The sequence below is a fragment of the Mya arenaria genome, chromosome 5 (genome assembly GCF_026914265.1).
Source record: "Mya arenaria isolate MELC-2E11 chromosome 5, ASM2691426v1".
NCBI classification, from domain to species: domain Eukaryota; kingdom Metazoa; phylum Mollusca; class Bivalvia; order Myida; family Myidae; genus Mya; species Mya arenaria.
The window spans coordinates 34,539,366-34,556,296 of NC_069126.1; the positions used below are offsets into that span (position 1 = coordinate 34,539,366).

The 16,931-nt window shown below is 35.3% G+C and overlaps 1 protein-coding gene across 1 annotated transcript; it reads right to left on the reverse strand.

Annotated features, from left to right (window-relative positions):
• Nucleotides 1-4,638: 4,638 nt before the first annotated feature.
• Nucleotides 4,639-16,184, reverse strand: LOC128234080 (receptor-type tyrosine-protein phosphatase alpha-like). The gene is made up of 20 exons (XM_052948070.1): nt 15,915-16,184; nt 13,324-13,635; nt 13,063-13,185; nt 12,397-12,430; nt 12,051-12,276; nt 11,450-11,537; nt 11,210-11,286; nt 10,786-10,822; nt 10,566-10,663; nt 10,000-10,116; nt 9,591-9,745; nt 9,151-9,286; nt 8,928-9,059; nt 8,630-8,750; nt 8,136-8,197; nt 7,810-7,938; nt 7,554-7,679; nt 7,328-7,461; nt 6,989-7,124; nt 4,639-6,864 (listed from the first exon to the last, which is right to left on the reverse strand). Exons 2-20 carry the CDS (start codon nt 13,496-13,498, stop codon nt 6,754-6,756), a joined length of 2,217 nt encoding a protein of 738 aa, XP_052804030.1. The 5' UTR covers nt 13,499-13,635; nt 15,915-16,184; the 3' UTR covers nt 4,639-6,753.
• Between the last annotated feature and the right edge of the window lie 747 nt (nt 16,185-16,931).

Sequence of the window (16,931 nt, forward strand, 5' to 3'; positions counted from 1 at the left end):
GACCAAACGTTTCAACGACCATGACTACATTCCCGCGTCCTAGCGCTCCAACGACCACGTCTCTCATTACACGACCCAGCGTTTCAACGACCATGACTCCAATCCCGCGACCTAGCGCTCAAACGACCACGCCTCTCATCAAATGACCCAGCGCTGGAACGACCATGACTGCAACCCCACGTCCTAACGCTCCAACGACTACGTCTCTCATCAAACGGCCCAGCGTTTCAACGACCATGACTCCAATCCCGCGACCTAGCGCTCCAACGACTACGTCTCTCATCACATGACCTAGCGCTGGAACGACCATTACTCCAAGCCCGCGAGCCTGCGTTTCAACGTCCATGACTCCAATCCCGCAATCTAGCGCTTCAAAGACCACGTCTCTCATCAGACGACCCAGCATTCAACGACCATGACTCCAATCCCACGTCCTAGCGCTCCAACGACAACGTATCTCATCACACGACCCAGCATTTAAACGTACATGACTCCAATCCCGCGATCTTATGCTTCAAAGACCATGTCTCTCTTCACACGACCCAGCAATTCAACGACCATGACTCCATTCCCAAGTCCTAGCACTCCAACGACCATGTCTCTTACAACACGATCCAGCGTTCCATGACTCCAATCCCGCGACCTAGCGCTCTAACGACCACGTCTCTCATCACACGACCCGGCGTTTCAACAACCATGACTCCATTTCAGTGTCCAAGCGCTCCAACGACCACGTCTCTCAATGCACGACCAAACGTTTAAACGACCATGACTCCATTCCCGCGACCTAGCGCTCTAACGACCACGTCTCTCATTTCACGGACCAGCGTTTCAACAACCAAGTCCATTCCAGTGTCCAAGCGCTCCAACGACCACGTCTCTCAATGCACGACCCAGCGTTTCAACGACTTTGACTCCATTACCGCGACCTAGCGCTCTAACGACCACGTCTCTCAACACACGACCCGGCGTTTCAACAACCATGACTCCATTCCAGTGTCCAAGCGCGCCAACGATCAAGTCTCTCAATGCACGACCCAGCGTTTCAACGACCATGACTCCTTTCCCGCGATCTTGCGCTCTAACGACCACGTCTCTCATCACACGGCCCAGCGTTTCAACGAATATGACTCCTATCCCGCGACCTAGCGCTCTAACGACCAAGTCTCTCATCAAACGACCCAGCGCTCTAACGACCCTGACTAACCCCGCAACCGAGCGGTCAAACGCCTCGTCTCTCGTCACGCGACCCAGCGCCGGAACGACCATGACTCCAAGCCCGCGAGCCTGCGTTTCAACGTCCACGAAACGAGTCCCATGGCCCAGTGAAAAAAAAACACAACGGAGAAACAATGTCGACTTTGACAGAATAATGAAGTGGATTAAATCAATGGTCCATCTAGAATGGACATACTTGATAATGTGCATCCTGAACAGATTCTGGGATTCAGAAGTTGTTGTTTGTCGTAAACAAAGAATATCAAGGGATATATGTGGGTTAAGGAAGCAAACATGTAAGAATAACAGACGGAATCTGTTAAATAACGACATGCAGAATGTTAAACAAATGAACAATGAGATCGGTGTGACCCCCGTTGACGTCATGGGTTCTTCGTTGTCCGTGTATATTTTTTGTCTTAAATGAGGGTTTACAGTCAAATTACACAACAAACAGGTTGACGTATAAAGTTTGCCGAACCGCTTTGTTTTTTTCTTCAAATTTGCCTGGTAATAAATTGTCCTCATTTGGAGGTCGCAGGCAGAATGTCCTTGGTTGGAGGTGTTTCGTACGCATTTTTCGGGTGTGTCGGTGTTTTGTTTAAAAATGTTGACGTATTTAAAGTTTTAAACCTTTACTCAGATAGCTTTAAGTCCGTTTAACACATGGACGTAATTTTTTTTAAATTATACCCTGGAAAATGGTGTCCTCAATTGGATGTGAAATGTTGCATGTCCTCAGTTGGCGGTGCTTGCAAGTGTGAGTGAGTGAGTGAGTGAGTGAGTGAGTGAGTGAGTGAGTGAGTGAGTGAGTGAGTGAGTGAGTGAGTGAGTGAGTGAGTGAGTGAGTGAGTGAGTGAGTGAGTGAGTGAGTGAGTGAGTGAGTGAGTGAGTGAGTGAGTGAGTGAGTGAGTGAGTGAGTGAGTGAGTGAGTGAGTGAGTGAGTGAGTGAGTGAGTGAGTGAGTGAGTGAGTGAGTGAGTGAGTGAGTGAGTGAGTGAGTGAGTGAGTGAGTGAGTGAGTGAGTGAGTGAGTGAGTGAGTGAGTGAGTGAGTGAGTGAGTGAGTGAGTGAGTGAGTGAGTGAGTGAGTGAGTGAGTGAGTGAGTGAGTGAGTGAGTGAGTGAGTGAGTGAGTGAGTGAGTGAGTGAGTGAAGTGTGAAATAAATAAATAAATAAATAAATAAATAAATAAATAAATAAATAAATAAATAAATAAATAAATAAATAAATAAATAAATAAATAAATAAATAAATAAATAAATAAATAAATAAATAAATAAATAAATAAATAATATATAAAGAAATAAATAAACAAATAAATAAATAAACGGAAGAGTAGGTAAACACGCAAACGCTATGAGTCTTTACTCAGTGCAACGAAGGGTTCAAACATGTTTTATTTTTGTGTTTTAGTATAGTTTATGAGGAAAGACCTCTCTTCTTGTAGTTAGCTCAATCATATCCATAACACTTCCAAAAAATGTGAAAACAATATTGGGTACTGGTTTGTGGCATATTAATTGCTTGAAAGAATTTAACTTAGATAAATGACATCAATTGTTCTTATATTATGTGCAACATAGTCTCAAAATACGTAGTTTCATTTAAATTGAAGAACGCGGCAAAGAATTATTTTATGCAAAATAACGGCTATGTTGCTGCTGGTGATAACGTAAGATTTTGTTAATGACCTCATCAACGGCAAACAGAACAAAGCAGTTAGTTATACCGTCCATTTATTAGCTGAGTGTAGAAATTTTCAATCTCAATTGCATAATAATGAGTTAAGAGCTTGCGTTTAACATAACTGTATATCAGATGTAATTTGGTCAAATTTAATCATTTGTTTTCTAAATTGTTTTGCAGTACTAATACAATATTCATTTTATTAAATGTTTGAACTGAAACATGAGAATATAATAAAATAGAAATAATAATATTAGAAGACTATTCCTCGACAGGCCGGCGTAAGAATGACAGTTTACCTCATCAACGATCAAAGCGGTGAGTGTTGGGCGGCAAAAAAGGTTTTTAATTTCGAAAAGAAAATAATTAAAATACCAATTTACTCCCGAAAAAAAGCATAAAGTAATAAAACATGTTTTTATTTCAGTGTAAGATATCATATTATTTTACTCGTTAAATATAATTCGATCTTACACTGAAAGCAAAAACATCCACGATGTTTCTGTATATAGTGTCCTTCAATACAATGTTGTGTAGGCTTAAGGGTTTGTTTAGCTATATATGGGCTCCGTTGTTGCCACAATGTGGTCTATTTGGCACTGAGTAGTCAAACCGAGAGTTGCACATGGTTTTTTTTGTCTTTGAATTGGCTTGATGGTTGCGAATGGATGGTCCATTTAGAACAATGTCGTCCAAATTAGACTTACTCGTGCATTTGTTTGGCTCTTACTGTGCTTTTTGATGTGGTCTTTCGGGCAATTATTACGCTTAGTTAGAGCTGCTCATGGATTCGTTTGGCTCTAAATACGCTTTATGGTCACCATTGCTCTTACTGGTCTTTTTGATGTGGTCTTTTTGCCAATTATTACGCTTAATTAGAGCTGCTCATGGATTCATTTGGCTCTGAATACGCTTTATGGTCACCAAATATCTAGTATACTTGGTATTTAAGAGGCTAAATTAGAGCTTTACATAGATTGTTTGGCTCTGAATAGGCTTGACGGATGTCAATCTGTAGTCTAGTTGGTATTGAAAAGACATTAAAGAACTGCACATTGCTAAATTTTGTAATGGTTTGGTGTTGAAGAGCTTCCTATTCAGTGGTACAATTGACTCTCGATCAACTTGATTGTAGCTTCAATGGGATTTACTGGTCGCTGAATTCGCTCGGATAGAACCTGTTTAGGATTCATTATAACACTCAATGGTCTTAGATATGGGTGTGGTTAATAAGACTGGCTTTATAGACCCTCAAAATGGTATGTTTGGTACAAAGGAAAAGGCAAAAGGTTTATTGAATGCAATGAAGACAATAATTTGGACTTTAAAAAGCGACAGACTGTGTCTCAAAGTCGTCGGCCCTGTTTCCAAAACGGAAGGACACACGCTGTCCGAGAGAACATAGAGGGCATGTGGGCATATCGAAGCACAACGCGGCACCGAGCGATTGTTCAGAAGGCAGCTGTCACCGGAATAGACGTCTTTTTAAATCTAACTTCTGAATACAAGTCTTATGCTGATTGTGAAAATTACTTAAATGACAAACACTAGGAAAGAGGGGTGTTGCTAAACCACACACGCTTAATGGATAAATGTGTTGGTAGCAGTTGATTCATTAACATATAATTCTCCCACGTTCATTGGAATTCCACAGATTTAACGGATTCGAAATTTTTTGGCAGTAAAAACAAATATGTTTGTAATTTTAAAGAAATATATATCATAGTTGATAGTGTAGTAATATATTTGTCATTTCACTCAAATAATGCAATTTCAGCGCCAAAACAAAACCGAACAAAACAGAACCTTAATTAACCAGCAGCCAATTGTATAAAACTCCATAGGTTATCCTGATTTTATTTTGTGAATAGTTTGCACAACAAAGTAATTTGAATGTTCAACAGTAATCATTGGATCAATTTTGACCAATCAATACACATTTTGCCTAACTTTGACAAACCAAAGGATAAACCAGTTTTATACAATTGACTGCAGAAGGCCACCAATGTGGCCGAATATTTTTCAGAATGGCGACAAAACAAAAACATTCATACATTTTATATATCGAAATAACAAACTAAATATTCAAAGTAAAATAATTATTCATACTATCTGAAATCATATGAATTATGAAAAAAAGCAATTTTAAGTGGCGTCATTTTCAATTTAAACATACATAATGTTTTATTTTACCTTAATATATAACACTCTGTACAAGATACTAAACACGCACAAAAACAATAACTGCTATATGCATTATAGAGGGAGTTAAACATATAGCACATGATATATAAATTTACAAATTATAATATTTACACAATGTAGCAAACAATACTACAAATAAGATAGATGTCATCCAAATTTTCACCACATGTAACTAATTCACTAAGTTTTAATGCATTTAGCTTGTTTTATCGTATCATATCATAATATACATATGCAATTTTCTTATACTTAAATGAATTTCTATACATTAAACTCATAGTTTCATGCCCTTTGCTAAGAAAATGGATAACATACACTAACAGTAGAGTTTCTTTATCACACAAAAAAGTCATATGGATTGATACAGAGTTAAAAGTTCAAGTAAGAATAAAACCTCTGATTACACTAGATATAATATTGTTGTTTCTTTCAAAATTCCAAAGAAAAAACATACTAAGGGTTTTCAAAGCCGATCCATTTCCTGTATTAAACAACTCAACTAATGAAAACATACATGGACATGGTTTGTAGTACACAGGTATATCTAATTCTCTGATATTCATCTACTAGTATTTACAAACAGAACAGAACATGCATATACGCTTTTGAAAATGTGTTTATTGCGCAGTTTTTATAACCAATGTATGTTAATATAGCCTCAGTTTACACACTGACATTCGAAATTGTAAAATTTAACCCGACTTGACATGTATACTGGTTTTATACAATATAATTTACTTAATTAAAAGCGTTTGTGTGTGTGTGTGTGTGTGCGTGCGTGCGTGCGTGCGTGCGTGCGTGCGTGCGTGCGTGCGTGCGTGTCTGTATGTGTATGTGAGTGTGCATGCGTGCGAAGATGGAAGGCTGGATGGATATATTGATTTATGCATGCATACATATGCATGTATGCCATATACATCGAGTGAATAGTTTCTTTTGAATATTTACAAGTCGTGCTTAAATATGTACATCAAGAGAGAGTTCGTACAATCAGCATGTGTTATTACCAATTTTCTTTGAATGAATTGTTTGCGGTATATGGAATACAATATTTCCATAACACATATTTGACGCGAATAAGATAAAACCCGGACGCTTATAACTAAGAATTTAAGTAAAAAACAGGTCTATATAACCGCAAAAGTTAATACTAGCTACAAGTTTTAAATAAAAATATAAAATTTAAGTGATTTCAGTAAAAATGTTAATTTATTTTCTAAAAATGTATTATTTCTAAGGCTGCATGTTATTTATAAGACAAATCTCGAATATCTAGACAGATGTTATTTGCTGCAGTTTTCTGAAAATGCTTCCTTTAAAAGCTGGACAGCACCTCGAGTATGAATGTCATTTTTTAGCGATCAATACGATTCCTGAATCACGCATTATTTGTAACATGTGGTACTTGATTTTGAACAAGATTTGAAACCAAATGTTAAAATAACCGTAGATGACTCCTAAATAACACTTATTTCGTCTCCTGGTGGTCATATGAGTTGTCGATTTTAAGTTTGTCCTCTCTCACTAGTTGTGTGATTCTAAAAAAAACGACCATGAATATACAACTGCTTGATTCCATTGAGTCACTTTGTCCCATATATATGCGCATTCATATCATTTTTTGAAATCAGGTATTGCCTGATTTTATAGGAGCTTTGGAAGTGTCATGTTTACGTATTCTTGATTTTCTTCTGTAAGTCTTTCTCTGTTCCTTAGATATTCAGAGACTATTTCATGACAAAATGTGTACTGCTCCTGTAAAGAAAAACACGTTTTTTTTTAATCATCATCATCATCATCATCATCATCATCATCATCATCATCATCATCATCATTATCATCATCTATCTATCTATCTATTACATAAATTCCAAATTACCATGTCTGTAACGGCTGCCTTGCGCCTGTGTTTCACGAGCCTGACCGTGTCCGCTATTGCAACTTCATTGTCGGTTTTGATTCGGTCAACAGTGCACAAAAGTGCTGCAAACAGACCACTGCGCGAGTACCCATCGCTGAAAATAACAAGCAATTAATACGGTTTTTATGGACGAAAAACGTCTTATATCTCACAATAAATTTTCAAGTTAAAGTTTACAAGAAAAAATGCGACATATTACTTTTAGCAACTTGTCAAATGTATATGTATATTTTTGGGGCAAAATCATACAATATCGAAACCTAGATCATGACCAAGGTCGTTAATGAAATCACCTACTGGCATTGAACAACAACAGGTCCTGCAATACTGCTGATCGTCTGGAGGAAGTCGGCCAATGTTTCTTGTTCACAGAGATTCAAATATCCAGGCCACGCTGTGAACTGATGTACCACCGTTTGTTTGCTTTGACGCTGCGCAATAGAAAGTGTCAACATGTATATAAATTACGAGAAACATGGGCCTATGTACTTCAGTTGTCTTTGTTTAATTAATAACATATTACCTTTTTTGCAAGCGTTATATCTATTATCCGAGTGGTACAGTTCGTTGCCTCATCCACAGTTAAAAGACTGATGACAAATGGCCCCAAACAAAGAGGATTCTTGGTGTGGGGCCAATAGCAATGACGCTGAAAAGGAAAAGGTAGTTTCTTACTGTCACAACTTGTTTGTAGACATTTGATTGTTGACTCTCTTTGTTGATAAATTAATTTATTGTGATTTTGTATCTCTCTTCTTCTACAAGATTTGTATACATACCTCGTTGTTTTCTTGGTCAAGTAAAACAACATCCCTAATGTTGTGGTCCCACAAAAGCCGAACAAAGTCATTGACAGTATTTTGCAACGGAAACTGCGTAACGATATACTTTTCATTTTCTCGGTAGGTCTGAAATTTATATAAAAAAACCCGCTTACATTGACTGTGCAGCGATTTGAATCACACATGCATAACAATTGCTGTCACAATAATTGAGCTACATACAATTGGTATGTGATTTATAAGTGTATTGTTTATTGGCTCGTATGGGGAAATGCATTGTAACTTTCAAATATATCTATATGATATGCTCAATGTTTTCAAACCGGAATATACACAGCATTTATGAAATCATTTCCAGAAGAAAGCAGTGGTCTGTAGATGTCATCTGAAACATAATACAATAAAGAACTATTATTAATTACAAAGGTTCTTTTTCTGAGTTTTCTCATTAGTAATTTTTACCAAGAAATGTCTACGATTAAGTTATTCCTAGCTCTTATGGCTAAGCAGAAAAATGCTCACGCTCAGTCATCGTGAAAGACGCTCGTAGATATACTTCAGGTCACCCCATGATTGTCTGATTCTTGTATTGGTGTCATTTTTCAACTCGAAAACGATTTATTATATATTATTTTTAGATAACATATCAGAATGAATTAATAAAACATTTACTATTTTTAAGCAATGACGGCAAACGAATCGTAAGGTTTTACGGATTCAAATTAACGGCTTTATTAAACCAGACTTGTCAAAGTTTACGAATAATTCATATATTTTTATATTCATATTTCTAAATAAATTTATTATCTGAACATACCTGGTATGACATTCATATCAATTGATTTGCACATGTTTTCCGGTAATAGACCGTCCGGCATTCTGTTAAAATCAAAGTCGCTTTCCTCTGTTTTGACACTCGCGATCGATTCTGTAATTGCCTATAAATGAAAATATGTGTGATATGTGTGCGTAAATAAAGAAAAAGACAATAGCTCACATAAAAACAGTGTCCCGTAAAACAAAAACAAAAAAAATAACATATTGTAATGTAGCTCCTTAAACATGTTTCTAGCAGATTAACAAGAATATTAATATTAGAAACAAAATGTGCATACTTTAAACTCCTTTTTCAATGTTTTGTCTTCTGCCACAGTTGACTGTAACTTCAAACTATTTTCAGGATTGATAATCTGTCCAATGGGGTCTAGCAGCTCCGTAATAACTTCATGCAGATACAGATACTGCTCCTGGAATATGAATTAAGACATTGACTTAACTCCAGCTTTAGAGAATATGGCAACTTTATATATTAAGATCGATTTGAACGATGTATCTAACCTTTGTCTGTACCATGCTTATTCGTTGCTCCCTTAAAACATTCACAGTGTCTGGAATATTCAGTTTCCCATCAACCTTTCCTTGTTCATAGAGGACGTCTAAGGCAATGAAAGACCCAGTCCTTCCTACACCAGCGCTGAAAATATACGAACGGCTTTTAATGTTTCATTGATGTTTGAAACAGATTAAATAAAAACAAATTCTGAAAATGTATACCTGATACCACTTAAATTAGAACAAAGGATTATTTATTTTTTAGTTTATTGAATCATGAAGGTAAGACTTAATTAAAAAACCTTAAGTGATTTGTACAATACAAGTAAAATCAATCAATAAGAAAACAGGAAAAGCAATCACAGAACTGTCGGAATTTCATTTTTCATGGTACTGTTCGACAAGAAATGCATGTAGTAATGAAAAATAGGGAGATCAATAGCAACCTGCAATGGACCATCCATGGCGTGTTTTCCACAAATTCACATTGTCTAACTTTTCTCCAGAATTGCACTAAAGATAAAGCCGTCGCTGGTACATTTTTGTCGGGCCATGATGTGTAATGAAACTGAATCAATTGCCGTTCGAATCTTGTTCCTTCCTACATAAGATTTTGTAAAATATGTCAAAAGAAACCAATACTTCAGTGACAAATACTGAAGACTTAATACAAAATAAAATATTATATAGGATGTACTGTATTGTGTGGCTTCGTTGATGATGCCTTTTTTGTCTCATTTATTTAATTCAAACTATGGTAGTGAGATGACTGCATATTGGGTCTCCCCGGTATATACAAGAAATGCATTGCAAACGAATGTTCAAACTTGTTCATGTGAAGAAACTTCTCCTTACCATGTTGTATGTGAAATGCCTAACAACAAAGTCAGCGTACTCTTCAACTTGGTCAAGTTTGACATTACACTTTCCGTATATAGCACGATCATCTGGCCAATATTTGGAACATTTTTTCTGCAATTAAACATTTGACACTGAATGCATAATTATATTGTATTTTCAATTCTTCAATTTTTTAAACTGATTTGTTTAGTATAAATTACTACCATTGTTATCACGACATTGCATGCATACAGGTTGAATGTTAAAAATATAGTTTTAATGACACACGTCTTTTGTATAGGATCTTTCTGGCTTCTTTCTGGATACTACTATGGCATGCACAGTTTTAAATTAAACAAATATTAACGTTAGATTTAATGTGATATGCAATGTATATATTGAATGTCATATATCATAAGAAATGAACAAGAAACCCATCTGTTTTAGATTTAAGGCCAAACTATCAAGTATAATGCTTGCAATTTTTGCACAAAAAAAGACCTGTAAGATTCTTACTCGATTTCAAATGAAGGATATTAATGACAGATCAGGGCATTCAATAGATATTATTTTCAACATACCTTTCCGACTTCCATAATATTTGTAACCATGACAATAATTTTGATATCTTCCGAATGGATCATTCTCCAAGTATCGCTTATTGTATTTTCGAGAGGACCTGAAAAATTAAACAGTTTAATTTTAAGAGTGTTAACAGAATAGTATATGTACCTTTGATTTTATAATTTTAAGTAAGAAAAAATCACAATAAATATTTCATAAACAAATACGGCTATTTACCTTGGGCAGCTATATATTTCCTTGGTTTACAGTATCCCTATGAAAAATGCAATCAGTGTATTAAAATTTAATGATGTCATTGAACATTAACTTTTTCCCTCATTTCATGTTAAATTATCTAACTGTAGGAGTTCCATGAAGATACACGATAAATGGACCAAGAATCGAGTCATAAAATTAATAATACTATAATCTTATCATTTTAATCATGATTTGACGCTTATTTCTCGACCGCAGACGAATATCGTGTTTATATATAAATGGAACAAAATACAATGCCTCAACATTTGACGTTTTTTTTTTATTTTGTCATAGAATTATTGGATTTCTAATTTCGTTTGGTCTGTAAAGCGAACATGAAAAATTGCACTTAATGTGCTACATAGATATTGAGCTTATATTGAGAGAGAAAAAAGACACTTACATCAATGTAACTTGCGTTAATGAAATCAGAGTCTGGATCCCATCGTATGCAGGGGAGGACCACTCTACTTGCGTCGTCTGAAATGACTGATAAATTAGCTGTCGCAAACCTATTAATTATCACAAAGCATACTTGAAAACATATTGAAAAGCAGTCAAATAGACTGAAGATAATAAATATGTATGCCGACTTCAAATACATTAAAAATTGGCATCAAAAGGTTAACAACTTGCTACTTACATGGGTAAATAATCCTGTATCTATTTTTTTCAACATTCTTTGGCTTCAGTGCTGCTTTTGTGTCGTATTTAAGACCCATTTGCAATGTCTGAAAGACAAGAGTATATGTACCTAGCCCACATTCGATATCAATTACCTATCATAATCACGGAAAAGGCCTTGAATAATAACATTATTTAGGTACATGATTTAAATAAGCTAAGTTGCCTGATTATAATCCAATACATTTATGACATGTTAAATAAATATGACCTTAGGTCCGTAAAACTATCTACATTACAGCTTCATGAAATATGCAACAGTGTTGTTTAACACAATTAATATTAAAGGTTGTACTTTGATTGTGAAAGTAAGCAAAGGCATGAATGAAGGTAGGTTTAATAAAAAATGCGTAAATATGGTCTGCTTCAAAATAAGCATTGAACAATAAGCAAAGTAATATTGATAGTGGCCGATGTCCTTTATTCATTGATATAGACGTACATGTTCGAATAAATTTAAGATACTACAATTAAACTAAACAACACTTGTTGTGGTATATTTGACTAATAATACATTTCAGTTATGAATGCAAAACTACCTGGTTGACAGGCGAACTTACGAAAAATTCTTTAAACAATGGTACAGGATCACGTTTTAGCTGTAGTACTGTATCCCGTAGTGTTTTGATTTTTAAAGACTTCCAAAAAGCATCACTAGTTTGTATGTTTCCATATATATCATATATATTCCGGTCATCTTCATAAGTTGGAATTTCATCAATAATTGGTAAAACGTTGTCGAAACCTGTCTCCATATTTCCACCTTCATTACTGTTATCTGTTAAGCTGTGTAATTTAATATGAATAAGTAGAAAACGATTTTATAAATCAAATGCTATTATAATATAAGAACGTAAACTATTTTATATTGGGAGTATTGTAAAATATCAAATGGACAAAACTTACTGTTGTATTGTGTTGTTGTCATGTTGAGGTGTGCCTAAAATAAGGAATATTTACATTCAAACAACGAGATTTTTAGAGGAAGCAGCAATTTTGTCACGGTATAGCAGGTAATTTATATTCTTAAGTACTATTCGAGAAAAATTTAAGTTTAGTGCGTGACAAAAAAGACGGAAACTACTTTTATCATCATACAAAAAGTCATGGATACTCTAAAGAACGAGGATACCATGGATCCATCTTATGAACAAGCTTACGACAAAAAAATCATACGATTTAGAAATTTCGAAGAATACAAGGTGAATACCAGATATCGAATTAACGTTTAAATTGCATATTCAAATCAGCTGAGAGTAACCAAACGATCCAACATACTTATTCTTAAATGTTTCTTGTAACTACCAAAAAATCAAGTTTTTTGATAAAATTAAGCATACTTGTTGATGATTTATCTACTTGGCTGCATTTTCCATATGTTTAACGTTTCACATAATTAAATCAATATCGGCAATCTGTGTTATTTGCTAGACGCACTTATGTAGCAAAAAAATATGTAACTTAAAATGAAAATAAATTAAAACCATATGCCTATGATAATGAAAATAATGTATCTGGATCGACAAGAAACACTAAACATGGCATGGTCAAATAGAAAACTAATGTAACTACCTTTAACACTTGTTATCCTCCTAAAGACAAACACAAGAACTGCAATGATAACTACTCCAGTTATAGCACCAACAGAACCACCTACGAAGTTCATCGTGGGTGTGGCAATTGTAGTTGATTTGGCTGTAAGATACAGGATAAAATACATTATTACTTGTTGTTGAAGTAACGACATCAGTTGTCGAAATGAGTTTGAGAACATATTTCGCTTGTGTCGACGTTTCCGGAAAGACATATGCAAGTATTAATAATATTACTTACTGTCTACAACAATGCGAAACGTTTCGTTCTTGCTGCCAATTTCGTTTTCAACCCTTACAAAGTAATTGCCGGCGTCCCAGGGTTTTATGTTTGTTATAATGAGGGTAGATGACATGTTATCTGGTGTGTTGATAAAAACTCTGTCCGATGAGTTTGTGTCTATTGGAATGTACATACTGTTCGAAAAACTTGCCCATGTAAAGTGGATTGGTGGAGGGTTCGAAAAAACACGGAAAAGAAGGACTGCTTTTGTACCAAGTCTACTTTCGATTGTAGTAATTTGATTGAAGTCAGATGGATATATAGGTGAACCTGAAATATATGACGAAGGATCAAGCATTGTGTCCACAAATCACTCAATTATATTAAATACTCCTCAAATTAATTTAGGGGCCAGATTGTTTTATGTCTATATCTTTTATAGTGTCAGTCAGAGAGCGAAATGTCCAGGTATCAAATGTAGTCATTTTAAAATGTATATTAATATAGATTTCCATTCAAAATGGATTTATTTGGCATAGGTGATAGTCGAAAAGTATAACTGTTTTCTTCGTATAGATTTAACGGTCGGTGGCATGGAGGTCATTGTTGTCATGCATCATGCTGATGGAAACAAAACAACGCATTCTACTCCATTACATTGAAATACATATAGAAGACTAAACATGTTTAGACATGAGAAAAGTACAACGTGTGCATAGGAATTGGATTTTTAGGAGAACAACCACAGACGATGGCTATTCTATGGCAAAGGTTGCCAGGCAAAGGTTGTTCTGAGTTTGTAAACAGCATTTATGGACATTTTCATTCGTTGCATATATGGTAATATTATACATTATTGATAGTTATTACTGTTTATGGAATTTTAGTCCGCTTGAATGTATTATTCAAACTTCAGCGCGCACAGGGCTGGGAAACAATTCCAACGACGTCATTTCCGAAAGTACTTAAAGTTCAGATATAATTTTGCGCATTTTTCTCAAAAACTACAATATCCCTTTTAAGATATTTAAAATATTGTTTGTTTTAGTATAAGATCGCAATATATTTTACCGCATGAACATCATAAGTCAATATTGTGGCTACGCCTCTCCTCGTCACACATTTCCATTGTACTGGAAAATACAAACCCATTGTGTTTGCCATGTTGAGGTCTATTTTGTTATTGGCGATTATAAAATTTATGCCGTCTTCAAGTAATGGGAGATGGCTGGTTTGACAACACTTTATATTTATTTGTGATGTGTTTGTCTTAGGGAATGACGATGTTGGTGGTTCTCCTTATGTATTATAGATGACATGAACAAAGCTGGTTTATTAGACTACTGTGATGTAGGTAACGAGAAATGACTGGGCTGATCAGTCGAAAATGCCTTCTACGTCCATTTACAAGATGCAAGCTTTAATGTTGTGTTGTTGGCTGACAAAGCACAGCCAAACAGCGAGTCTACCTTTAGCATTATTCGAAAGGTCCCAGATGATCAAGTGTGGTGCGTCTTGCATACTTGTGGACTGCAATATGCTTACACTAGAGTACTCAAATGCTTTTAGCGAAATACCGTTCACTTTTTTACACATACATGCTGTGTCATTGCTCATGCTGGAAATTGGGCACTCTTTGCCTTAGTCAGCACGTATATTAAGCTTTCGGTATGGTACAAATGGGCGAAGGCCTGAGTCATACTCAAATATAAACATCTATTTTAAGGTTTTGGGTGACTGTGCTCCGATTTACAACATTTCTATAACCCACCCACATGGCTTATATCAATCGATATTGGTTGATCTCTTAATATTTAACTGGCCGATGAGTCCAATATTATAATTTTAGTCCAACCATTTACCATGATATTAAGAACATTGAATGTCCGAAATTAACATAATTTATTAGCTAATGTATATATATGTAGGTTCAATATTTTTAAGAGAAATGAATTGCATTGCACAATCACACATGATTGTAAGGACAATATTGTTTTGCCCAGAAACCTGCATAAAATTATAATTATTTTTAAATAAAGGTCATAGTGCGGAACTGTAATGCACACACTATTCTGTTTTACAAACAAGTACAAAAATAATTACTACATGTCGACTAGAAGTGGTGAATTTTCGTCGTTGTAATCGCATTTATCCACGCTTTCGCGCGATAAAATCTATCAATATTTGTGTTGAAACATGCTGTGCGAAGTTTTTATAATGTTAGCAAATACATAATTAGCTCATTAATATCGAAACCGATTCGTATAAATATTTATGTGAAAAGCTACAGAAACAAGCACAGTAGCAAAAAGTTTAAACATAAACCCGGTTTAATGGCACTGGGTAAACGCCAAAGACATAGAACATAAAATCACAAACAAGAAACATGGAAGAACAGCACAAAACTCCAAAAACAGCACAGTGCATACATACTATATATAAAAAACTAGGTATGTTTATCAAGAATTGTTAGGTACCGCCTTGGAACGGTCGGTAAAATGTAAATTTACTGGGGGTTTAAACCAGTTTATCTGGACAAACCTCCCTCTTATCCCAACAATCCCTAACAAAGATAAAACGCAATATATATAAATTGTGCACATACTTACATCGGACATCTACTGTGACGTTTCGTTTCTCGGGTTGCAAATGGTTGTGCTTGTTTGCAGATACACACGTAAACTGACCTCTGTCATCTAAGCATGAACTGCTCTTGCTGTAATGTAACTTATTATTTTCCTTGATATATTCTAGGCGGGCTCCAGTAGGTGATACAATGGTTATACTTGCAGGGGGGTCACTATCCACATCACAGGCAAAAGTTAGGTTTTCGCCGTGATTGACTGTAGTGTTAAGAGCTGTGAACGTTTTAATTGACGCCTTATCTGAAAAAACACAGACGCAAATTAAATACTTGTAAGCATATAAATGAATAAAACTACATTACAAATCCGATATGTTGACACAGCAAATCCAAGCATATATTATTATATATAAACTTGTATGGGCTTAATCGGCTCTAACCACAAGTATTTAACATGTTCCTCGATGTCACCAAAATCAATTTAACTTGACAGCTTAGTAGATGTGAGTCTTACATATCAAATGGAATGAAGGGGAAATTTACAAATATAATTAAAGTATTTTAAGATCGCCTAGCATTTCCCTATGTGTACAGCCTTTGTGCATTATATTGCCTAACGCCATAACGAGTCAAAGTCTGCTTATTCGACCCCTTACAAACTCATCTTATATTTTAAATAATCCCGACGTTCCGAATGCAGCAAAAACAGACCTGTTGAAGTCGATGCGATGATACACAACCTAACTGATACTAGTAAATAATAATTGATTAATTCTCGGGTGTGAAAAAGCAGCTTTGGTTATACAACATTTTACTGTATAAAAAGGAGTTCCTTTATTGGTGTTAAATGACATTAATGTCGTAGATTACTGAGGTACGGTATATAAATGGGGCTTCCCCAATCACGTGGAAAATTGTTGGAGGTAGAGCTTGCCACTTTTGTAGGTTTAAAGATCGCTGTCGATTGTTCTTACGCTTCGGTTATTGTTTTCACTTAATTTGGAAGGTAATTATCATGATTATGCATATCATCATCTATTAT

Bases quoted from the DNA above. Each gene is read 5' to 3' on its own strand.
- LOC128234080 (XM_052948070.1), bottom strand. From the start codon at position 13,498: ATGTACATTCCAATAGACACAAACTCATCGGACAGAGTTTTTATCAAC. The intron at 11,538-12,050 runs GTAAGTTCGCCT...CTTGTCTTTCAG, and splicing joins CATTGTTTAAAGAATTTTTC to ACATTGCAAATGGGTCTTAA. The intron at 9,287-9,590 runs GTTGCTATTGAT...GTATATTTTCAG, and splicing joins CCATGGATGGTCCATTGCAG to CGCTGGTGTAGGAAGGACTG.